Source organism: Brachyhypopomus gauderio, chromosome 18 (assembly GCF_052324685.1).
Source record: "Brachyhypopomus gauderio isolate BG-103 chromosome 18, BGAUD_0.2, whole genome shotgun sequence".
Taxonomy (NCBI): domain Eukaryota; kingdom Metazoa; phylum Chordata; class Actinopteri; order Gymnotiformes; family Hypopomidae; genus Brachyhypopomus; species Brachyhypopomus gauderio.
In genome coordinates, this window is record NC_135228.1 from 13,693,446 (window position 1) to 13,719,545 (window position 26,100).

General features: G+C 41.3%; 2 protein-coding genes across 4 annotated transcripts; both read right to left on the reverse strand.

Moving 5' to 3' along the window:
• Positions 1-376: 376 nt before the first annotated feature.
• Positions 377-5,777, reverse strand: LOC143481439 (protein NipSnap homolog 2-like). Its single transcript, XM_076979465.1, has 10 exons — positions 5,621-5,777; positions 4,781-4,920; positions 4,571-4,616; positions 3,988-4,082; positions 3,661-3,731; positions 2,893-3,033; positions 2,671-2,702; positions 2,049-2,143; positions 1,876-1,959; positions 377-1,771 (listed from the first exon to the last, which is right to left on the reverse strand). Exons 1-10 carry the CDS (start codon positions 5,710-5,712, stop codon positions 1,707-1,709), a joined length of 861 nt encoding a protein of 286 aa, XP_076835580.1. The 5' UTR covers positions 5,713-5,777; the 3' UTR covers positions 377-1,706.
• Positions 5,778-8,538: 2,761 nt separating this feature from the next.
• On the reverse strand, positions 8,539-19,210 carry tmlhe (trimethyllysine hydroxylase, epsilon). Of its 3 annotated transcripts, XM_076979464.1 has the most exons (9): positions 16,301-16,517; positions 15,870-15,957; positions 15,063-15,243; positions 14,644-14,820; positions 13,410-13,692; positions 12,305-12,424; positions 10,299-10,535; positions 10,001-10,139; positions 8,539-9,862 (listed from the first exon to the last, which is right to left on the reverse strand). In XM_076979464.1, the coding sequence occupies exons 3-9, from the start codon at positions 15,238-15,240 to the stop codon at positions 9,731-9,733; spliced, it is 1,266 nt and encodes a 421-aa protein (XP_076835579.1). In that variant the 5' UTR covers positions 15,241-15,243; positions 15,870-15,957; positions 16,301-16,517; the 3' UTR covers positions 8,539-9,730. The 3 variants fall into 3 exon arrangements, with proteins under 3 accessions (XP_076835579.1, XP_076835578.1, XP_076835577.1); XM_076979463.1 differs by lacking the exons at positions 15,870-15,957; positions 16,301-16,517 and adding an exon at positions 19,111-19,210; XM_076979462.1 differs by lacking the exon at positions 15,870-15,957.
• Positions 19,211-26,100: the final 6,890 nt, after the last annotated feature.

The window sequence follows — 26,100 nt, forward strand, 5'->3', positions numbered from 1 at the left end:
TTATGCAGAAATATTGCGCTTATGGTAACGAGGAATTTTCTGCGATACGTTATATACATTAACATTTTTAGGGCAAATTAACATCGCCAACATTTCTCAAACGTAATATCAGGGGGGAAATGAGGGCTTAGGCTCACAACAAATCTAAAACTTTGACATGAACAGTTCTTTCAAATGTTTCCAAATCCTTCACCGAATGCAGACATCATTTGTTCACTTCCATTTAAGTCTCACCGGGAAAAAATCATCTACACTTTTTCAATTGGTAACATCTTCATTTCTCAAAGACAGAAATGACAAGCCTCAGTCAGGAATCTGGTTTTCCCTTTCAACACCCAAGAGCAGAGTCACTCAATAACTGCATGCCTTGTGAAACTGTACTTCAATCATAAATTTAATTCAGTATGTACATCTAATCTTTTCAAAGCATTACTGTTAAATAAAACTACATTAAACATTAGGAAACTTCAAAATTAAAACATCACAGTATGGCTGTGCTGACCTACACATTGCAAGTTTTGCTTTCCAAGGTGTTTTAAGGTGAGTTTTCCAAATTTATAATGGAAATATTAATTCAAGGACACAACTGATGTATTCATGTATTCAGTTTTGAGAGGATTCATCACTGGAATCAAGGAGCACATACTACAATTCAACACATATCACAATTCATTACAGGATGGATGTAAATGAAAATCAACAAGACCAAATACCCAGTTGCAAATCAAAGGCCAGAAAGGTTAAAGGTTGAGCTTGATTTGATAAATAATTTTCCTCAACTAATCAGAAGGGAGGTCAAATGCAAATAAATTCAAATGCTTTTTCCTTCCACCCATGTTTCAAATCACCCAAATTCAAAACACCCAAAGTGTTTACCTAAAACAAGTACAGTATAAGTAAATGATGCATAATTTGTCTACTAATACTCCTAACTCATTGTTTTTGTTGGGTTTTGAATGAACATTCAATGAGACTGCAAAGCTGATGACACGTGATCATACATACAAACCAATTTCAGCTAGTTATCAGGTTTCAGTTTTAGATACAAGTCTCTTCATTACCCTCGTGAAATTGAACTACGGTAAATATTGCAGAGGACAAAAGCAGCAATAAGACAAGCCCCCTAATCAGGATGCGGAACAGCATGCAAGTTGATCAGTGCCAAATCTACATCGAGAAAACAAGAATGGCTTGTGGGTAAACAAGGACCATTCTGGAACATGTTCGAAATGCACAAATCAAAGACAGCAACTGCCATGTCTCAAGCAACTTTAACTTATACATCCTGCTTTGGGTTTTAATGAGAATATTGCAATGGGGTTTTTTAATGAAAATGTCACTGCAATGAGTGGAGAAGCTGACAAGTGTCAGTCTGAAGGTGTCAGCATGACACTGACCCAGGAGTTCTGGCACAAAACCCTTTGTTGCAGTGTTTGGGTAAACACTCTAATAGTGATTCGATGCAATATTTTTGTTGTTCTTCTTGACCTTTGACAGACTAAAGAGAGAGTCTGATCAACATGTCAACACAAATATGAGCACTTAACTTAAGGGGTGGGGGGGGGGGGGTGCTATGGTTTAAAGAGAGAAAAAAAAAGACACCTCTGTCAAAACCAAGCAGAAAACCATGGCAGTGCGTCGACATGTGGCTAGAATTTCATAAAATCAGTTCACTTTGTGGGTTTCTCTTGGGTCTTCAGCAGAAGCTACTTCAGAGGCGAAGTCTTCATCGGAATCATTACTCTTGACTCCATGTGTTGAATCAGAGGAACTGATGGCGACAGGCAAGAGCATCACACATTCACATTCCAAAACTCAAGCGTAAACGTGGGGACGAAACTCTGTGCCCTTACGCGCCGCAGCGTCCACACTCACCCGTGTAGTAGACGGCCTCGTCCCAGCCCTCATGCTGCCACGCCGCGTTCCGCGTTTCCTCTCTCGACTGCAGGTCCTTGTAAGCTGCAAGATCCCAGTGGCACAAGGTCAGGGGCCATTACGAATACGCCATTAGGTTCCTGCCACCTGGGAGACATGGTGAGTCCACTCACCCCAGAGGTGGTGGACCATGTACAAACTGCCGATCTGAGAGAAGAAACCCCCGACCGCCTCGTTGTTCTGCTGCCTCAGCTCAATGGCACGAGCCCTGTGACAATCAGACAGGATGAAGGTTAAAGGATCATAGCAGCTTCTATGTTGCTAGCATTTCACACAATGACTCCAACTCGCTTACCTTAAATGGGGTATGCCATAGCATTTCTTGTACAATCACCATATTTATGGGATGTGTATAAGGTTCCAACGTTATTTTGACTTGCAATTATTACATTTCAAATGTACATGCAGAAAATTATGATTATAAAATTTCAGTGTAAATTGAAGGAAAAAAATAATTAAATCATATTACAGCAACAACTGGTATAAAGAATTAACGCAAGCAGAAATTGGCATGTTTGTTTACATTCTCGTTTTTAAATCAATGGATAATTTACATTTGCAAGAAGTGTTACCATCCATTCTCAAAATTCAGCAACTACAATCTGTAGAGGCAATGATAAAAGCATATCATAAAACACCCCCACACACTGTATGACATTTCTTAAAACATTAATGGATTTACTGCATAAGTATACAGTAGTTCTATACATTACACTTCTGTAATTAACCTCTTACCAGTAATTCCCCCACTCAATCATGGTTCCAGGCTAGAAGAAAACAAAATATATTTTGTTAAATCCAAGTATGCTGCATTTGTATCTACAACATTTGTAACGCCATATCCCAATAAATTAAAAAAGACAAACATACATGTAAGGTGTATTAAGTATAATGAAGTATTTTATAACTTCATAAATAAAAGACAAATTGACCTGGAATCAATGTAATTTTCCATACCCTGAGTTGGTAGGATCTGAGCTCATATATGTTGGGTCCTGATCTGGGCACAGGCTCATTCCAGAAGCTGAACTCCAGAAGTAGCTGGTTTCTGCGGGACAGCAGCATCCTGCCACGCTTTTCTCTGTAATCCATAAACGTCTGGTCACACACACACACACACACACACACACACACACACACACACACACACACACACACACACACACACACACACACACACACACACACACACACACACACACACACACACACACACACACACACACGCACACACACACACACACAGACAAAATGTACCATTACTATTTATTTATTTGAAAACTTTGGACATTTTCATTACCAAAAATGGTTAATTTGGGTCTAGTGGTTCTAGAGCTTTATCAACTGTTTAAATCTGACTTCCACTGAGTCAAACATGGTGTCGACATGCTTCATTTACCCCAACCTACCCCTTTCATATTTCATTTAGAATGCCCCTTAGCAAAGCACAGAATCATGAACTCTGTAGTATGTTAACTTAAATTTAACAAATTCCTTAGATGCTGACTGACCAATCTGAATGGTCCATTCCGATGAGCATTTCTAGAATCTATTTTTCGAGGAACATATATCAGGAGTCTAAGTGCACCTCCTTGAACATCAAGCCAGATTCTAAATGTTCTTCCTTGGGGAATCCTCAAGAACAAAGATCTTTTCAGTACAGATTCAGTACGTTTTTATCCACAAAGGCCAGACCACTGGTTAGCAAGAAGTTTTTCCACTCACTGTATTCTTCCTGAGTTTGTTCATGACTTCAGTCAAGGCAGGATAACCACCTCTGTACCGCCACAGGTGCACTAACAATGAAAAATAAGCATACAGGATATGGATGATGTTATGATCAATGACTGCGCAGCCATTTTTTCTTTGTTTACTTGCACTAATATCAGTAAGCAGACACCAGTTAGGTTGACCACCTGATGTGATTCATCTTACTGAATTTGCAAAAAGACATGCAGTTAGGTGCAACATTACAGTTGGGAGATAAGACATCAGTGTAGCTGCAGGAAAGACCCTGAATGGTTTGAGCTGGTGTTTTTGACGTCTCCCCACCTGCTTGGTCCTGCTCCCCATACCACGTGTTCCACGTGCCCACCAGCTCACATGGGTAGTCAGGGTCAGCATGGATAGATGGCAAGACATCTTCACTATTTTTGCAGAAGTAATAATTAGTTTGAGAGTGCTTAATTGAAAGTGTAGTATACTGAGCATGAATTTTAGTATGTGGCCACCGTGTTCCAGAAAGGTCTAATGCAGGCACTAAGCATACCTTCCAGAACTATAACACTCTATTACAAACCCTATTTAGCAATAACATTCCAGAGATATAGGTATACAATACAGAGATATCATACTCAGACAAAAATCTCTTATAAACTTCACTTTGATGTTTTCTCTCCTTATTTTACTGAAATTGAAATTTCCTAAATATTATCCAATAGCTGGGTAATTAATATTGAGCCAGTGCTTGTTGTCAAAGTGGTTCAGATTCTCTTATACAGAAAATGTAAATAAATAAACAAATCACATTAGATTAAAAGTGCAAATGTGTTTAACACACACATATTGCAGTAGCCATATTAGTGGGGCACTCAGCACTAACTACACAGCACCATCTCAGTATGGATGTTCTTACCAAAGTTTGTTATAATCATCAAGGCACTCTGGCTTGACATTGTGAACTGTAAAAGAAAGGCATGTTATGGACTGCAACAGACTGCCCCCACTGACTATAGGAATGTGTCTCCATATGTCTTTTAACATGGCCTTCAAACTGCAATTTCAGTAGCGCATCTTGGACTTAAGACTTCTTTGGTCAGGCGTGTGTGCATATTCGAGGACATACACTGAATTTTGTAGAGGTTGTTGTCTTCTTTCTTGGCCAGGAGGTGAGAGTGAGCATCTTTTCTTGGGTCAACTTTTCGGACAAAAAGAGACTTGAACCAGCTGTCCTCCCTGTGTCTGTTTGAGGATGCACACAGACCCCTGACCAGGGAAGTGATTCATAAAAAAAAAAAAAAAAAAAACAATTAGCAAATGTTGACATTATCTGTTCATTTAACATTCAGCAGAGACTGAACATAGGAAGGCTACTTAAGAGCTACACACATGCACGTGTATACACACACACACTTCAATACATATTTTAAAGCCCTGGAAGCTGCTAGCTAGGACATTACTAGACATAGTCAGGTCATCTGAATACCCTGTACACTCGTTTGCTAATGCATTCTGAATAGACATTGGAAGGAAGTGTCTTATCGTGTTACAACACTGTTTTCAAAATGACCTTGAGCCACAACTCAATCGATATTTAGTGGCTGTGTGTTTGTGCCCTCAGATCCCGCAGCTGGCCAAACTTCCTGCAAAATAGTGGTCCCTATAAAGTTTGATGCAATGTTAAATGTTCCTCGTAAGACGTATTCCGCGTAGACGATATCAAATAACTCATTCCGTGTTATCTAAACGTCTCTGAAAAAGAAAATTTAAAGGCTAAGCTTCATTCAAACACAGCTAAAGGGCTAATATCCTAGCCTGCTAGCTTAATAAAAGGACGCGGAGTGCACGACTTGGTTTCGTGGGATTCACTGGACTGGAGCGTGAATAAAGGCTAAAGTGCGAAAGACAAATCGAGCGAAATTTTGCCATGTCCCTCAACATCTCCCAGTTTAAACAGCGGTCTAACCTGATGGTTACTGCAAACAGCTGTTTTGCCCGAACCCCGCTTTTCGCCTGGTTCAGGCCATTTCCCAGGCTCTGAAGGACTCTGGTCGCCATCTTCCCTGAATGTCAGACAGATGCAGTTCCTGCTACAACACTGACTGGACAGTAGTGCTATACCACCTTCAACCGCTAGATGGAAGTGTTGTATAGTTTACTGCTGCGCAAAACGTCCTAGTCTTAAGCTTGCCTAACATGGTTAAAATTAACCGTCAAGAGGCCTGTGATACTTGTGAAGTTAACAAATTTAATTTACAGCAAGTTGAAAATAACCATCATTATGCACAACAAATATTATCGTTACGTTTTCAACATTTTGTAGGCTGTATATGCGATACTTTTATTTAATTTAAGGTATATCCACACGCTGGCACATGGATATATATCCATATTTTGTGAATTAGAGAAACAAGTAAGATTCAACAAATACATGTCGCATGCGTTTAGTTGCCTAAACATATTCGGACATGCATAACTGATTTTGTTTATAAGCGCCGGACTTTGTTGTTTACCCACTGCAAGAGGAAACAAAACACATGTCTTCCACACGGGACAAGTGCGCAAAATAGCAAGCAACACTGGTTAATACTAAAAAAAAATAATAATAATAAACACAGAAAACGTTTCACATTATGAAGGAAACTATGCCTCGTTTAATTTAATTGTTGTTCCTGTCTGTGATGGGTAAATCACCGAAGTGACTGAGTACATCTATCAAAACATTTCCCACAATGCTTCAGTGACAAATTCTACTTTTGCGTTTGGAGAAGCTATAACATACATATACATACACATACATATCAAAATGTAAGCGCCTTTTGACATCGTTTGAATTGTAATGTCATGGGAATCCTGTGCATTCCGTGGTTTTCATTTTCTGATAGTACCAACCTATAACCAACCTGTTCATATCTCCAAATTACAACGAGAAACATTAGATTTGATCTGATTTGTATATCTAAATTTCTGTCTGTGCTGCCCTAGTATTTCTGCAATTTCCTGTAGAACAACCCTGACATGAACTTATCAGAACACTGCTCAGATAGCAAAATGACATTGGTTCAATATTCCTTTGCTATCTGGGTGTATACTTCGTACCAGACTAAATCAAAACGTTCCTGCATCTCTCTAGTAGAGAATGCCCTTCTAACATCACTTCTTCAAAAACACGTACTCCCTATCTGATGCAGTGTGTGCTTAGTAATGAATTTATTATTGAAAACAACCCAAATCCCAGAGAGCTACAAGGAACATGTTCGTTTAAATAGACTTCAGTGCAAGTGTTTATTTAAGCCGTTAATTTGCGAAGTCCTGCCGGAAACAACGATAATGCTTTAAACTCTTACTGTGGGACACAGTCAACAGCAAGACTTTTACTCTAAAAAGCCTTTACGAAAGCGAAAGATTAAGTACGAATACTTTTATTGGTATATATGATTAGATTGTGTGGGTTAGATAATTCATGAATAAATAAAAAAGGTGTAAGTTTTGACTGGATGCGGTTCATACCTTGAAATTACTGTTTTTTTTTTTTTTGTAAATGAATATTGTCTTATGTTGGGAAAATATGTTTTTCAGTTAAGAGCACTGGGGATTAAATAAAACGCGTTTTTCCCCCCAACCTGAAGCAGATGCATGTCTCACTCCCTCTGGCCACCCTGGAGAGGAAGAGTCAAATCACTCTGGTTTGTAATGGCTTGAACTATTTGAATCTACAGACGTCATAACACGTAGAGATCACATTTTTGAAACACCTTTATTTGTATGAGATAATTAAGGCACTTTGACAATACAATCATTCTTAGATCAAGCTTAAATATACACAGTGTAGCACTGCGAAAGAAAAAAAAACAACAATTACACAAGTGATCAAAGATTAAGTACCAAAACGCTGTATTTTGGGTTTTATGATGCATGCTGTGTCTACAAAACAGTGATGATCACAATAAAACACAAAAACGAAAGTCCTTTTACTGTGGAGTTAAAAGTTTCTGGTTTTTGACTATGAAACATTCTTACATTTCTGTGAACCACCATTTTGTAATTATTCAACAAGCCTCAAAGCTTTTCAGAGCTGATCTGTGGTGGCCCTGAACTCGTGCTTCATTAAGTCATGAGTGCTGGTTGTTAGCAAGCATGAGCTTATGTATTTTAATCAAAGACCTATTAGGCCTCCCCAACTAGTAAAATGCAAAACGCTGTAAGTGCTTTTCGTTCACAAGTTTTAGATGACATCTGTGCTTTAGTTAGTTAATATTTGTGTGAGCGTTGTTAGTTAAGGTTTTGACATAAGGCAGCATCACTTTAGTATTGGTAAGACAGTGCTATTGTTGTAGCTATTAAGGCCTGCCTCTTGGCCATAGAGTGCTGTGCTCTTAAGAACTGCACTGGCTTTGTGCTAAATAAACAAATACCTTCCATTTCTAAGCTGACCAAGTTCAACAAATGCATTCACATCACTTATTGTTGCCCAAAATGAGCACTTTTGAGTATTCCTATGGTATACTGTATACAACAAGAATCCATTCTGATTGTGATTACTGACATGTTCACATGGTCATGTGTTCCACGCTCTGACTTAAGCAGGTTAAGTGCAGGTTTCTGCATATTTTATCATGATGAAAAAATCATATTGTGCAGGTACAGATATAATATACTGAAAGGAACATTGTACATGCGTCATAAATATAGCGATCTACAAAGGGGTTACATTAATAATTATGTCAACACTATAACAAATGCCAACAAAGTATGAATTTCTATGGACTTGAGCCACTTTTACCTTCCGAACAAATACATTTTCTGAAGTATTGTTAAAACAGCTAAAACACCATAGACTAGACAATTCATCAAGATATCACTAGACTACTGAAAATAGGACTCTTCCCTGTGGCAATAAATAACTTGATCGTACAATTAGGACAACCTGATCGAGTTTTTTTTTTTCTTCCTTAGTACTGAACCTAATCACTTTTGACTATCTACTCATAGGTCCTGTTCCAGTAGAAGTGCATTATGCACAGTTCAAGTACATTGAAGTTAAATGTGACCGTTCCACACTGTAAGGGCTAATGCTGAATCTAACAGTCTGTGTACATTTTAAGTTCCTTGAACCTTGATAAATTCCACTGCACCAAATGTATGACCAAATTATTTTCCACAAATACACAAAGATAAGCTAGTCCAAAAACAGATTTCCTTATGTTCCATATACACCATTAGCCTTTACAGTAAATCACTGCTGTTGTGTAGCAGGCCAGAAAAAAATATTTTTTATTATTAAACAATTCTTCATCTTGTGTGAGAGAACAGAAAATATGTAGAATCTGTTCATTATGTCAGACAAAAACAAAGGACTATAGCTAGTATTCCCCTACAAGCTTAATCGCTTTCAAAGTTGCACATGGCTACGTTCCAGTACGACCGCATCTATTTAAGTCAAAACATGATTCATTTTAAAAACCGCACATACTTCCAGTTATGTCACGAGCTGAATATAGTCCAGAAAAACAAACTGAGACAAACATGCTGGCTCCGTTGTAGTGAGGTAGCAAAAATATGGGCTTAAGGGAGTCAGGTTAGAACAAGGCTACGGTGACGGCTATTGCTTAGTTTCTGGTCGATTTTCAAGCTGATCATCACAAAGGTACCGCCACTGTTTACATCCTCGTCTCCAGAGCCAGGTTAGCACCCCAAGCTCAGCTGAGCTACATTTCCTTGGAGCATGAGATGTGCAGCAGGATGGCTAGATGTTATTTATGTGGTGGGGGAGCACAGCTACCATCTTTCAACGGTTTTGTCAAGTTAACCCAACATTAATACTGACGTGAAATACATTTAATGTGTGTGATAGGCATGTGTGTGATAGGCATGTGTGTGTAGATTGTTCTGGAATTAAGGTTCATTTGCTTTTCTTTTTTCTTTTAAAAAGGTGTTTTCAGTATTTTATCTATTCCTATATTTTCTGAACCAACAAAACTTTTAAAAAGTTCTTACTCCCCTGTCTGAAAAGCGTGAGACGTCAGGCGGTGCAAGCTGGTCTTTTCGGTGTTTATCCAAACCTGGCGACTGCCGCTCAGGCCTGAAGGCCCAGCATGCGGGCGGTGTTGAGCATGTCGTCTCTGCTCAGGTAGCAGCCGCAGAGCTGCCGAAACCCCGTGAACGACTCTCTACCATGCAGCACGCGCCAGTTATCAATGAAGAGAACCTTGATGGAACACGAGAGAAGCCTTCAGCACCAGGTCATCTTAACAAGCCACAACATTACGGTTTGCATCAGGGTGTCCGTCTACTGGTAAGACGGCGTGGCTCAGGATTTCTGCGTTTAAGAGCCGCCAGCACTTACCTTGCCAGGTTTGAGTTTGACCCACAGTTCGTTCTCAGGCTTCCTCAGTTCAGCGGTGAGCAGCCTGTGGGCTCCATACCAGCGCTGCACCATGTTGTGCGGAACTCCGTTTATCACAGCACGGTCATAGTTGTTGTATCTGCGCAACACAAAAACCACAGTAAACCATTACTGTGCTTGAGCCAAAGTACAAGACAGCATTGGACTCATTATGCAAAGAAGTGCATTACAGGTTCTTGAGCAAAATGTTTTTGTTTAATATCTGAATCAATATCTGGCTAAGTTAGTTCTTTCTTACCGTATCATGTAGACCTCATTGTTCCAAGGGTAGACACTGAGCACAGGACCAGTGCCAATCATGTGATTGCGATGGACGCCGACGGTCTCCCTATACTCGTGCTTTATGGGGATACGCGTGAGAATCTCAAAGTCTTCAGGAGACTGCTGGAGCAGTTTATCAGCAGCATAGAATCCGTCCACCAACAGAGTCCTTCCCCCTGTGCCCTCATGCCTCAGGCAGTGAAACACCTGGATCCTGCCTCCCAGACAGCAGCATTGTGGGTAATGGAAAGGAAGAAAAAATAGAACAAGTTCCAATCAAGCCACATTGATAATACAACATGCAGCTCAAACTCTGCTCCGAGAGCTGTACTCCTGCAAAGTTTAAGGGTCTACTCAAACAAACCTGACCTGTCTAGTCAAGGGTCTTCACGAGCATAACCCTAACCTTTCATATTAGTTTTGAATGTGGTTACTGAGCAAATGATGTAAATAATTCAGTAACTAACAAGACTTTTAGCTAAACAATAAGCCTGCAGTTTAAGTGGTTAGATATTTCCATATTTGTCAGATTAGGATATAAACTCAAGAAGGAAATAAACTCTGTAGTAAGGTAACGGTCCAAAAACACAGTTGGGGATCCCTGGAGCTGATACAATTCTTCCACAAATGTGAAGATAATGATCTGGTGGTGTTTGGTTCTCAGCAAGGCTGCATGCTCCACAGACCTTGGTTTCAACCCAGCACCTTCGGACTGCATAAATGATCTTCAAACGAGGCAACCTGTCTAATATCAAATATTATGGCATGTGCTTTGGAAATGTGATCTAAGCAAATATGGTCCATGCTGAAGTTCAAAAGTGCTATTAAGATCAGTATTTTTTAAATTTGTAAATAACATTTGTATTCATGAATTTTTTTAGATGTACGATACAAGAAAGAAATTATTTGAATCTCAAATCTCAGCCCTATAATCAAATCTCAAATTTGATTATAGGGCTGCAGGGCTGCTAGAATTATAACAGCATTCCTGTGTACATCCGTTGGCACAGTGTAATGCTCCAACATGTGTCCAACAGCACAACTACAACAGCCCTTAGGCTGACAGGGAGGAGGAATGTCATGTCAAGTGTATTTATTTAGCACATTTTACAATGCATGTAGTCATAAAGCAGCTTTAAATATGAATCCAGGTCCCTAATGAGCAGACCAGTTGCAACAAACTCCCTAGGCAGAATTAAAGAAGAACCCTGGGGAAGATCCAAACTCAGGAGGGAACCCGTTCTCCGTGGGCGGCCCAGCGGTGGCCCAACTAAACAGTCCATGCTTTAATGCATTATTACAGTAGGTTTAGTTGAAGTAGCCACTCCAGTATACACGTGTGAGACGACGTCATATGAAGAAATGGACTAAACTACTCCATTCAGGATTGCTTTATATGACTTAGACAGCTGGCCAAAAGAACGGTCTTGAATGGAGACGTGACTGTTTCAGAGTATCACTGCCCTCAGGGCAGGAGCAGGACATACTGCTCAGATCCTAAAGAAAACAAGGTCACTGTGCGTCTGTACAGCAGAAGAGCTCAAGCACACCTGGTGTGGAATATTATTCGACGTGTTATTTTTTCTACTCCGGTGTTTTCAGTGGGTGAGGAGAGGGGGAGGGCGTGAGAACTAAACCCAACACTTTCAGCATTAACGTGAACTAAACCCAACACTTTCAGCATTAACGTGAACTAAACCCAACACTTTCAGCATTAACGTGAACTAAACCCAACACTTTCAGCATTAACGTGAACTAAACCCAACACTTTCAGCATTAACGTGAACTAAACCCAACACTTTCAGCATTAACGTGAACTAAACCCAACACTTTCAGCATTAACGTGAACTAAACCCAACACTTTCAGCATTAACGTGAACTAAACCCAAACACTTTCAGCATTAACTTGACCTGAGCATTTCGGCAAGCAAAACAGTCACTGAAGTCATATCAGGATCATATCAGGATTGTGTGGCTACGCACCCAGAAGGCTCTTGGAAGTACGAGGTGTCCGTGTGTCGGTCCAAGGCCAGCTTCGTGTAGGCCGTGTCTCCACGAGAGAAATCGGAGGTGAAATTCCACATGCGTCCATATATGGTTTCTCTAGGAACACAAAAGCACTTCATATCACAGAACCAAAACAAAAGCAAAAGCTTGAGTTTGAGTTTAGAGGTTTAGGGGACCAGCAATCAAGAAGTCACAGACAAGGTGACAGGATCAAATGTAGAAAAGAGGCAATCTTAAAAGTATGAGCCGCATAATTCTCCTCAGATACTCCATTAAAATCATTATTTTTTTCTGAATTTTCATTTATCATGTAAGTCCTATTGTCTCCTTTGTTCAATTTTTTTTTAGATCTGTAATGTTAAGTCTCCTCAAGCAGTAAAAGAAAAAAATCAAAAGAGTGTAAGGTGTTTCAAGGTTGTTAATGAGTGTTTAAGTTATATAATACACCATATTCAATCTTGGGTAAAATGTGCAGTATAAATCCATCTTCCATCGTCACATTGCCATCGCTGTAAATGATTCAGCACACGAATAATCATTAAATGCATATCAGGGTCAAAATGATACCATGTAACCCATGTCATAAACAGCAATGCATTCATATGCACCGAACCTCTCCTGCATTATGTAAGGTTCCTAGCCAAGACAGCAGTGACTCTCAAAGTCCTCCTAGTGCATCATTCTCCAATTCACCTTCATCATTCACCTTCAAGTCAATTTTTTCGGACAAACACCTCCTACAAAGTGTTTAATGAGCAAAGTAGCTAAAGTAACAAGAGTTTTGGGTGCTGGGAAAGCACTCTATGAAAGCACTGTAAACATCCTTGAACCTTGAACTGTAGAATGTCAGATGTACTACTATGGTGGAACGCTCATGGGTGTCAACTAAAGTTAGTATGTGAAATGCATGTGTTATGAAGTGTTATGCAAATACCTCATATGGATAGGTGTAAAGGAAATACCCTCATTAAATGTATAACAATAAATAAACAATAATGTTCAAAATGCAAGGTCAACTAAACCTATAAGTGTATTCTAGGGTTCTCCTTGACTGTTCTAAAAGCAGAGCAAGTGCTCTCACCTGATGAGGCTGAATCTTTGGGTCACCATCTCGGTGGCGTCCAGTGTGGCTGGCACATCCTCTACGAACGCAATGCCATACAACAAGAAGTTGCTCAGAAACGTCTTCAGTTCCTCGTCGCAGCTCATGAATTCACCCCAGCTGGCCGAAGGCACCTTGGCGGTGCTGTAGATATCGGAGTTCCACAGGACGCGCGTTTGCATCGTGGCGCTCTGTTTCTGACCCTCGTAGCTGTTCTCCACCAGCCAGGCCAAGTTGTAGCGGGTTACGTGACCATCAGGCCCTGGGAGCAGCGGAGAAGAAGACAGCGTGGTGGTTTTTGGATTCAGCCCTAGAGTACCGCTAGCCGCCATATTAGTTTCTCTGCTCTACAGGATTCGACTAATGAATAACAAGCCCTTCTTGAGTCACGCAGAGTAGAGAATGCTAAAGTGGAAAATCCAAAGATAAAGGCTGAACAACACCTGAAAACTCAACTATGGACAATCGAGTATGGTAAGTGTGCTTGTATTTGACCTCTGTTCAAGCAGATGTCTGGCCAATGGCTGCAACACAAACCAAGCCTTGGAGCTCTTACTGCACAAGAACCACAGCAAGCAACGAGATTTGGCTACTTTGCCATCTTCTGTGACCATATGGTATAAGCCAAATTGTATTAATTGATTCTTAGCATTCATGTTATCACCTTGGATGTCTAAATGCACTGACTAAGAGAGAGAAATAGTGCTACCAGCCACAATACGTATTCTCCCAACACAGCTGTGGATCAGAGTGATGGAAACCCTGCTTGGAAGACGATTAAATAAGCATGGACAGCAGTTGCTACATAATCACTCCAACTACAGCTATACTGTACTGCATTATAGGTGGGTGGTTTCACTTATATAATATAAAAGAGTCTGAATCGCTGACAGAGCAGACAAGAGTTCTGACCTTCCTATAATGCCTTATCTTTGCACAATAAAGAGGCAGCCTTTTGCTTAGGTACATAGTCAAAGTTCCCTTCTCAAGGCAGAGCCCTTGGCACATTCTACTGATCATCTTGGTGTTACATATGGACCTTATCTTTAAAAATAAAAACCACCACACTTCCCAAAGAGGCAGTATAGTCAGGCTGATTCTCCTTCAGCAGCACATAATATGCAACTAAATAACACTTACACGAGTGTGACATTTAGACTGAGCGGCAACTGAACATACTCAACAACAATCTACTGGTTACATAAGGATTTACATGTTAAGAAGAGGTTCTCCTCATCCACCCTCGTCTTCGTTGGCCGAATGTGAAGTTCAACGCTGGCGGTGTCCAGACTGCGCTGGTTCGTTTTGGAGTTGTAGCAGGAAGCAGAGCGGCAGTGGTCCCTCAGCCACACGTAGTTGAAGTTCATCACAAGTCCACCATAGCTGAGCTCTGCAGGGTGTCACAGCATTCAGAAACAATAGCGTTTTAGTCAGCTGTTCATTAGGGGGTTTCTAATGAGGACATCTTTATATGTATCCCGTTGTTCAAATGCAAAGTTGTAGTTAATGCACACTCTTCGGACACCATTCTGAAACAGCATTCAAATATATTTCTTACCCAATGGTCTGTGGAAGCTGTAATAAATCTGTAGTTTATTAATAAACCTGCGCTAGTGAAAAACTAAGACATACCAAAACAGTCTTCCAACAGTTTCCAGTTGCAAGGAGTTGCTTGCGTCTTCGTATGTTGCCATCTCTTGCCTGCTACCTGGGCTGACTGGCATCTATCTCCCAGGGGAACCAACCCCCGAGCCCAAGATGCTGAGTGCACGGTCCATCGTAGTCTGACTAGCATTCCAGTTAAGGACATGACCTGGCAAATTCAAATAGGGCAATGTGAAAGCACCTTTCACATTTAAATATTAGATGAGCACTTAAACATTTTAAGTGATTTTCTTATTGAGGCTATACTTGTTCTTGTTTAGGCTATACCAGTAGGACCTAAATGTCCACTTCTACATTGTTCAAGCCCCACAGTTGATGTTGAAGGGGTCAACATCATCTCAAGTTCAAGACCATCTCAAGTTGTCTCTTTGACTCTTCTCTCACACATATCAAACCACTAATGAGTGTTTTATCATCTGCATAACACTGCACACATTTACCCCATGATGATGCAAATGTCTTCATCCCACCCACACACAGTGATTACCGTAAACTCTCTTCTGTACAGTCTTCCTGCTAAATTGACCAATGGTCTTATCAATCCAGAACTCAGCACTTTACATCTGCTAAAATACTGCACACATCAACTCTATCCTTCAGCAGCTGTGCCAGCTCCCTGTTGAGTCTCATATCAAGTTTGAAATCATTCTTCTAATCTTCAAAGATCTTAATGAACTTGCATTCCAAGTTACATATCACTCAGAGTTCTTTCATTTATACTGTCCTGCTTGTATCCTTCGCTCCTCTGGCTCTGATCTCCTTACTGTTACACACCCACGGGTGGCAGACCCTTCAGTGTCGCTGCTCCTAAACTTTGGAACTCTCTGCCACAATCTCTTCTCAACTCTTCTTCTCTGCATTCCTTAAAAAATTCATCAGAAAACTTTATTTTTACTGCTCTATATTCTTCCTAAATTTGCCATCTTCTTCCCAATGTAAATAATCCTTGGGTTTATGAAAAGTGCTATATAACTAGAACTTAATAATAGCTAGCTGGTAGGCTACACTTTAGGATTTTAGAAAGCTAAGCGCTAGCAAGCAATTCCTGGATGGAGTGTTCTCATAAGGGGTACGTTATATACCACATCAATAACTCAAATATTCATTTAATAAAATATATATACTCAATGCATTTTGCTAGCTAGCCAGCAAGGCATTGTTACTATTTCACACATGCATGGACTGGACACGAAAACAATACTCACGTCCGAGGTTTTCTAAAGATGCGCGATTACCTTCACTAAAAAGACCTTTTATTTTAAAGGCTGCCTCTAGAAGACGCGCGTTTATAGCCAGCTACGAATATTAATTATTAAATTGTAGCTTGGCTGACATCGCTGTTCGCTGTCCACATACGCGCAGCAGACGCGCAGGCGCAGTGGCGCGAGGAAAGAGCTCGCGCTGCCCAAACGTCTGCCTCCTTCTCGAAATTGGCGTGACGTCGAGCTTTAAAGCAAAGGCGGACATCTCGGGAATATTCTATCTTCATGGTTTTATTTTCGGTGGTCTTCTTGAATACATGCGTCAGTCTTCCAAAACATGCATCTATCTTCTAAAATCTTCATCTCTTCACAATCTGTCTTAAACTCTTTACTAGAGGCCCTGTCTCTTTAAGACCACCCACAGCTAACAACGAGACACTCGTTCGTATTTACCTCGTTTACTTTAAACATCACAACTTCACAAATAATAACGCATACTTACAGGTTGTATTACTAACAATTACTAACTGAGTCACTACCAACTCTGATGTGTGAGATGGCTATAAACTGATGCTGCCTATTCTCGAATTGCTAGACTGGTAGAGTGTCGTGCATTACACGATCCGGTACCACTTCTGAAATGGCAACAATACATAATCCCATTTTGTGCTTGTTTTGAGATTTTAGTTTGGATTAATCCCACTACTAGTAATGTCTGCTGGTGACCCATGCCTGCTGTTTGTGTGAACCAAGATTATTTGAAAAAGCATCATGAAACTCAGCACATACAGTGGTCTACTATTTAACAGGCTGTTAACACTGTGTTCATTTGAGTAGTGTAAACAGACCCAGGCACCTTTCGTAGCATGTACTTAACTGAACGAGTAAATTAATTGCCTTTTTTATTTTTGTGAATTTGGTTTATTTAGCTGTTTCTCAGGTTGTATCATCTTAATATCATCTTAACATCACCTTCTCATGTGTCTGAGGTGGACAGAGATTCATGCCCAGACACTGTTTAATATTTTACCAAAATGGCTCCACAAATGTGACAGAATTGGAAGCTCAGTATGTCACGGTACGCCGGTCCCAACATAAGAGGGACACGCCCACTCCTACACACACACGCACGCGCGCGCGCGCGCACGCACACACACACACACACCCTCCTCCACCTACTCTCACTCGCAGGTCATACCTGTTCCTCTTCTCCAAGTTAACAGTTGATGTCTTTCATCTGCAGATTATTGTCTTGTCGTTTCCCAGTCACTGTTTAAACCCACAGGTTCCTATTGTGGTCGCTGAGGCGATGCCAGGCCATGAGTTGCCAAAAGTGCTTACCTGTATGTTCACTGTTCAAACACTGCCTGGAGCTCGTTACTGACAACCTTTTGCTTTTTGTGTCTAAAAATATGTAAATAGATAATAAAGACCTATGGCCAGCCAGTAGCGAGTCTAACACTGTGATTACCACATGGTGTCACATTCCTGTACATGAGGATATATTCTGAGCACACAGACCTTTTTGCACATGCATGAAATTAGTTTTGTAGAACATAAAATTATTACACGAAGTGGACTTAATTATTCACGTTGACCAATATAATGTATGTACAAAGTTGACTTGTTAGTTTGTGCATCACATATACATATATTCACAGAATTCTCACCTCTTTGAGACTGAGTCACCTATGACTGCCGAAAAAAAGTCACCATAACTTAATAGTGGTTTGTCCTTAGAAAGCAATCCTCGCGTGCACTAAGTCTGCACCGGACAGAAGTAAAGACAGTAAAATAATATGACATGGCAGCACAATAAACGGAATCATTTGCAATGGTTCTCTAAAATCATGTCATATTGCTGCACAATGGCCAGCAGGTGTCAGCAGCATATAACAGTTCTGTTAAAAAAGTCTGTCAGGGTACCACGGACTCTGATACGTAACATCTCAGCTTATACATTTTCTATATTAAATAGGATTGATTCATGTGCTAATAAGCTTTACTCGTTAATCTTTTCGTTCGTGCATCAATCTTTTAATCGATGCAATATTTGTATTTTCATGAAAAGCGCACCTATAATTGTGGCTAACTGGGACGTGAGACGTGAGTGGTCTTAACACGCTGGTGCGTTTCTAACTCTTCTGTTGAACATTTAGGTCTAATGTGATGAGAAACATACTGGCTCCAGCACTTTGATGACCCTTGAAATCTGAGGAGAAGGAGAAGGGGGGAGACCACGTGAGTTTCCCTTTCATTAGCATAGCCTGTCCTTCTCCAGCAGTATCTATTACTTCACTACCATCTTTGCTGCGTCCAGTTCTGTGCTATTGTTGCGAGGGAACGGAACAATCCGCCATGGCATGTTTGCACCTGTTTTTAACATGTCTCTCCAAACAAGGCCAGTTCCAAGTCAACCCATGAGCCTTAACGTCCAAATCTTTGAAATTACAAACAGCATAGTATACAGCAAGCAAGTGCAATCATTGTATGTTATATTTTGGCATATTATTTGTCAGTGAATCAACGCTTAACACATATTATTAGACTTTGAACATGATATAGTCATCGTTTCTATGTCCTTAGCAGGTCAGCAACAGATGAATACAGCCACAGCAATAAATGTGTTGGTTGTGGCGCTAATTAATCACTTCTGTCATCACAAAAGAAATACTCTCTGGGTCACCCATATATTTTAAAAGGGCCTTGTCAGCACCGACCACAGCATGCATGGCCTTGTGTCGTCTTCAAAAGTACAATGGCATGTCTCTGAAGCACGCAAAACATTTAGCCGAGCAGATTATCGCAATTACCTGCCAGAGTTACTCACTGGCCACATTTAGCAGCGGTGTTAGGCCAGCGTGCAGCTCGTCAATCCCACCAACTTCGGGGAAATGGGTCAAATGATCCGCCTTATAAATGAATAGTTCAGCTTTTTGGCGCGGCATCAACAGGATGACGCCCAATGAACACGAGCTCAGTTTGGACGGACCCGCGGACTGGAATTCCTTCCCAGAAAGTCCAGGGCTTCCCCGAAACCACGTCGGTCCCGTATGACATGGCCCACATCCTGACCATGACATCGAAGTTTTCAATTGGGAGTCGTGAGTGTTTCTTTTCAATAACAATGTTTTTTGTGGTCCTGCTGCTCTAATTATATTATGATCTGAATACATCATCATCGAATATAATATTGCTAAACGCCAACTCGCAATTTGGTGACACCTATAACGCAATGGAGGAATGATAACAACGTTTTCCTGAAGAGAGGGTGGGTCGGGACTGTTGTGAGACATTAGAATTTCATTGCAGGAAAGCATTCAAAAATGTCTTCTGCTAAACTTGGCAGCAGTGTTTGTCAGCCAGAAAACCCATCAATCAACACGTCAGCTTTCCAAGAACTGTATGAAGATTGGTGATTATTGGATGGTGCAAACATCAAACTGCTGTTCTTTTCTAATCCTGTTTTTCTCGCATGTAGGCTACAGTGCACAATACAACAACCCCGAAGAGTGTTTGATGCCTGTCTTTGAAAACTTCGTTTGACGATTAGCAATTAAGCGACAGTTAAGAGTGGATGGCTTCTAGCCACAGGCATGTTGGCTGTCCGCTGCGAACTTAAATTAGGCCTATTATCCTTGCAGTGGCAATGACTGGTGTCGAAATGTGGACCGGGCTGCGCTCCTAATGCAGCTGCCGCGGGTCTCAAGGAGAGACGCGTCCAACGGGGAAATGGACGGCCACACACATTCCTCAACACCTCGTGCCCAGTCGGACCGGCCGGTTACGTGGTCGTGATTTTCAGAAGCACAAATCGTACCATTTGGGTTTCCAGGAAACAAAGTCAACGGGAATGGGTGACGGACACAACTTATGTTCTACTGACACAGCAACCTTGGCCCGCTACGACCTATTCATTGTGAGGATTTTTAGAAAAGTGTGTACAAGTCGTCATCTGGGCGGACCGTGTTGGACGTGTGGTTGGAAGTAACACCGGGTAACAACCGGGTCAGACTGCCACTTGTATTAAATATCGCCTGATACATTACATTTATTTACAACTACAATAAATTCCTATTTAACGGTGGGCGCATACACGGTAGGTCATACTGGGCTGTCATTCCAGGACACTGCTGGTTATTTTGACGTGGCAGAAAATGAAAGGAGACCATACATCTCATTAATTGAATTAATATTAACTGTATGAGATCTACCACATTCACCACTATAGTAATTTAAATTGATCTTATATGCTAACATATATACAGAGGACTGTCTAATTGCAGCAATACAAAAAAAGTGAAGCTCAGAGGATTAAAGACCTAGAGTCACAGATCTAGTTATGTGTCAATTTACATTTAACAAGCTGGTCAAATATCCGATCCTGCCTTTATGTAATCCAGTGGATCACTGTGTATGAATTCTAGCTGCTGATGTTTAATAACTATAAACATTCACAGTCCTGGGAAGCATATGCTGTGTAATTACTCCTCTTCTGTTCATAATTAACTAATGAGTTGAATGAGTTGTTGTACATTAGGGGGTGGGTGGTGTGTGCTAGTGAATGTGTGTCTTAGACACAAGACAGCTATGTGCAGGGCAGAGCACAGTGTCAAAGAGCACCATAAACTACAGAACTGTCACCCAATATGTGAGGTAGTCTAATTCGTAAAGGACTCATGCTGGAGTTCCCCATGCATGGTGTGCCACGGTTTAATTAAACTGCAGATTTACCGCACCCAACGATATAGAAAATGTAACACGCAATATTGTCTTGTGCCCTGCGATGCCCGGATAGGCTCCAGATCTCTGAGTTGGATTCAATAGTTTAGAAAACGAATTAATTAATTAATTAATGAAAATAACGTGCATGAAGAAAATCATTTGCCACACTATTCAATGGGGTAATGTCTCTTTGTATTTCAACTGATTTGTAGATTACAGAATCTGGAGTTGACATGTCTGTGTCCATGTCATTGTGTGCATTATGTGTATGCATGTTCATGTGTGTGCATGTGCTTGTGCGTATGTGTGTGTGTGTGTGTGTGTCTGTGTGTGTCTGTGCATGTGTGTATGTTGGGGGGGAGGACACCCTGACATCTTGATTTATTGAGGTTGCAGTGCCCGCATGCCTGTCTCACCGCTGGAGCTGTCCTGGCGGCTGGATTGCATAGGAGGGGCTTTCTGAGGATTTGCACACACACGGTGTGTCTAGCTTCCATGAGCACATAGCCTAAGCATGCAGTCGTCCTCTACAGGGGTAATGGTCTCCCGCTGGCCAGGTAGCCCCACTGGAGCACACCATGCATTCAGACGAGAAGAATGAGAAAGAGAAGGTGTTGTAGGTAACTCTAAGAACAACAATCAATAGATTCTATTGCGTGGGGCCTTTAAAATTAAGCGAATTGTTTCGGTCTACGTGTACAGTTAGCGCGAGCGTAATTGCAGAGTAACTGCAGCAGCCTGTGTGAATACTGCCCTCTATTATATAACTGACAGGCTAACAGTCAAAGTTCACGGCTCCTTTTATGCGACGGCGCAGGGTTTAAGTATCCATGTCCTTTATGCAGATGGTCATTGCTCTCTGAGACAGTGACACATGTTGCTTGCGCTCCGCTGTGGTGCTGGCAGTGTGGGCATGTGTTCAAAGTAGCAGCTCATCACCCCCCAGGGCAGGGAGCATTCCCAGGCCACGGTCAAACTGCTTGTCTTTCAGTCCCTCTCTCTCTCTCTCTCTCTCTCTCTCTCTCTCTCTCTGTCTCTGTCCCTCTCTGTCTCTGTCTCTCCTTGTTCTCTCTCATCTCACACTGAGCCTCAGCTGCTGGAGCTGATGAAACATGCCCTCAGAGGCCGGGTGAGGGGGGCGAGAGGTTAATGAGTGTTGGGGCCAGCTCAACGCGGCACCTACAGCACTGAGGAATCTAATTAGTGAGTGTGAGTGGAGGAATACACTGACTTAGTCAACACCGACTTAGATCTCATTCATTAAGGAAGAGGATGCATGACAGCATGACATACTGTCTCTTCTACTGCCTATTCTCTTCCTTTCTCCTCCATCGTAGGGGATATTGAAAGGTGATGTGCCTCAACATCGTAGACACTAAATCATGACTTCATTAGAGATAAAAAATATTCAGACAACATGAAACAGAAATTAAGATGTATTTTCATTACCTAGCATGACATTTTTTCTGTAGTTTTCTGTGACTTCTAGTCTGAAAACTACACAATACAGGATGTAGCAGTAGTCAACGGCAACATATTGTTTAAAAAGGTTTTAATTTCAAACTGCAAATTGCAATTTTTTTTTCTTTTAGTAGAGTAGCACTCGCCCCTGCATTGTCCAGAACTATCAACTGTCTTGTCATGAAGGAGATTGGACTGCCAGAGACTTCCTGTGTGAAGGGATCTTCAAAATAGAATCACAAGATCTTTGTCCCAGGTGGTTGCTTTTGTTTCAGCCTAGGGGGTCAGGTCTATGTGTGTGTGTGTTTGTGTGTGTGTAGGGGTGTGAGCATGTATAACTTTAGGGAATGGAAGTGATTTGTTTGTGTATGGTGTGTGTATATTGGGGTGACCTCAGGAGCAGAGGGATTTGGACAGGTGGGTTATGTTGGTCAGAAATAATAGTGCTAATCTAGTGCCTGTAAACGGAGACCTGGATCTCCTGCATCCTGTCAACAGCAGTAGTATGAAGGCCCTCTAGCACCCCCACCACAAGTTACAGGAGAACTATACCATTCATTTTCAAATACGGCCCTCCAAACAAAATGTGACAGGTCAGAGAGAGGCTTAACACACCAGTTTTCACTCATATACAGTTATTAGGACATATTTGTGGCTATCAGTGTTTTCAGGGGTTATCAGTATTATTTGTTATGCCATAGGTAGTTATGATCAGATGTAATTACATAAAGACCGGTGCAACATGATTAGCAAGTGATGTGCAATCTGAACAGTGCCAAATCCAAGAGTGTAAACTGGACGTTAAACATCCGTCTCTGGTGGACAGCCAGCAACGGCTACTGTGATCACAGGCCACCTGTTAGCGCCCGTACGGAAAAGCCTGACAGTCGTGGTGTCCTCAGAAGTAGCTAAACGTGTTCGGGTTCTTTCATCCACGTCCGTTTCAGATTCAATCGCTAGTATCGGATTTCCGCAGATGGGAGGAGACTGGCGCTCTTACGAGGTTGCCAGAGGATAGTCCTAAGAACGCCCACTAATTAGCCCGAGAAAACTTGGGAATCTGAACGATAAACAGACTGTCACATTATAGGCGGTAATTACGACAGTGAACCTGATAATGTGGCACCGCTGGATCAGTCCCTCGCTTCTATAGTAATGAATGAAGACGAATTAGGCAAAGACAGCCATTTAAGTTGCGCGAGCTCTTGTTGTCGGACATCTCTCTCTCTCTCTCTCTCTCTCTCTCTCTCTCTCTCTCTCTCTCTCTCTCTCTCTCTCTCTCTCTCTCTCTCTCTCGTAGGGAAGGGAAAGGCATGTGTGACGTTTACATAGCGACAGTTAGCATATTTGGGGCTGTTTGCGTTGCTCACTGTCCAAGAGCAGTGTACTCGTTAATCAGAGAGGCGATTTAGCGGCGTTAAACACATTGCGGACCGCTATTCTAAGAGACGCGAAAGCAAATATGCATTAGCGCCCTTGCCCATCCCAGCAGAAGTAACGGGCCCGCACAAAGAGCTGTATATTTAACAGCGGTTGCCATGGCGTTTAACAAATTATGGCTATTAGGCGGATAGCGACTCTGAACGATGGGGGCGGGAGTGGGGAGGAGGGAGAGAGGACGTGATGATCGCGTTTGAGCAAAACGGCCAAACGATGAATAGACAGAGGCTGATAAAGGAGAGGTGGGAGAAGGTCTCATCTACAAGGCAACAGGGATTTCAGCTGTACTACATCAAATGGGCACTGGTGCGCACTGTTTGGCTGACATAGAAAGACAGTAGATTAGACACAGATTAATGCAAACCCAAAGGTCACTGCCAAGAAGGCTGACCTAGAGAGCGCAGAACGCTGGAAATATATATCTGATGGTCTGTTGTGTAAGACTGAAGGAGAAAAATCCACAGAATCATGCATAGTGGAGGTTCTGCAGAATATGCCCTGATCCTGACATAATAATGTGGATCAGAACCATGACATGCTGAAACCACACATGTCAAATCCAGCAAGAGTACCACAAAATACCACTGTCAGCCCGGGGAGTACACAGATTTTATTCAATTGGAGAAAGTCGGAAAATCCAAAAACATAAAATAAAAAATAGAATGCACTTCTAGTGGTTTGTCCTGAATAGAATTTCACATGAAACATGGCTCACTTGTTGGGTTAAATGGGGCGTAACACATTGTGGGTCTGTCTGTGTTCACTGCATTAGACACTGACTGGTGCAATTATGCAATTGTGGAGCTATTTTCTCCCAATGAACTGACAGGTGCTGGAATTGATTTTTTTTCCTCCTTTCTGATCTATCCTCACTCGACAGAGAAGAGTCAAACGCAATTTGTCACTATATGCCTCTTTATAAACATGAGAGAGTCAAACGTCAACTGCAGAAACATTTGTGCATAGTTTGAAAGGCATAAGCCTGTTTCAAAGTCATTTTCTACCAAGATGGTGGTTTGAACCAGGATAAACATTGTAGACCTTCATGATATTTTCATAAGTGTGCTGTTTAAATCGAAAATGCTGTACTGATGAGATTTTCAAAAGGCTATTTCCAACTGGAATAAAACGATGAATTAGTGGTTTGCTTCTCATATATCAAGATATTCACCACTCTTTCGAGTTCTGTACACGTTCCTCTGTTGCAGAATCCAGCCTTTTTCAAGCATGTGTTAAATTGGTCATCATCTGAGCTGTGGCTATTTGAAAATTCCCCCACTGACATGACCAGTTGCCATTACTGTCTCATTCTGAACTAGAAAGGAGCTGAAGAGAAGCGTGTTAACTAACCTTCCCAGGGGCGGGGAACCCTAACCCTCCTAAATTCCCCGTTGGCGTGTAATCACACCAGAGTGTGTTTGAGTGTTCGAGCTGATTGACATGCTGCTGCTGATTTTGAAAGACGGGGCAAATCGCTTTCGAAATGATTCCATCTTGACGAAATGGCGTCATTTGTTACAATGGAGACTGATTTAGAAAAGAGTGAGACTGAGGGGGAAGAAGGGAGAGAATGTGAGTCAAGGGCCCAGTTGTCCTTGGTCCCTGGAGCGCTGTGACAATGGTGATAAGGCACTGACATTTAACCTGTAGAATGGCCAATGGAAAAATAGTTGGGTGATGGAGAAAAAGCCAGACACTCGGCACTGGAGAACCTTAATAATGCTTCTGTAAAGGACAAAACGTAATGGCAAAAAAAAAAAGATTCAGGTGCACAGTGGATAATCCAAAATATGGACAATGTGTCAGTCAGGTTATGTTTCAACCACTGCTTAGAATAAAAAGGTCTAAGGATGTTTTTGCATATAACAGAGGTATTTATATGGGTATATGAAGATAACATGAAGTTTTTTATGTGATTAATATCCTATGTATAGCTATAACGTTTTAGTTTCACTTAATAATTCTCATTGGATAACCTACCCGCCCTCATATAGACAGGTTCTTAAAGTTTGTTTTCTGATTATGTTAACAGAACAAAAAATGATTATGTAGGATGCAACAACCATTCGCAACAACCATAAATGCTTCTGACAAATCATGCAAGGACAAGAAATTTAATAAAGTCAAAACATGCAAGAAAGGTTGATATAAAGTAAAAGGTTTTGATCTAGGTTTTT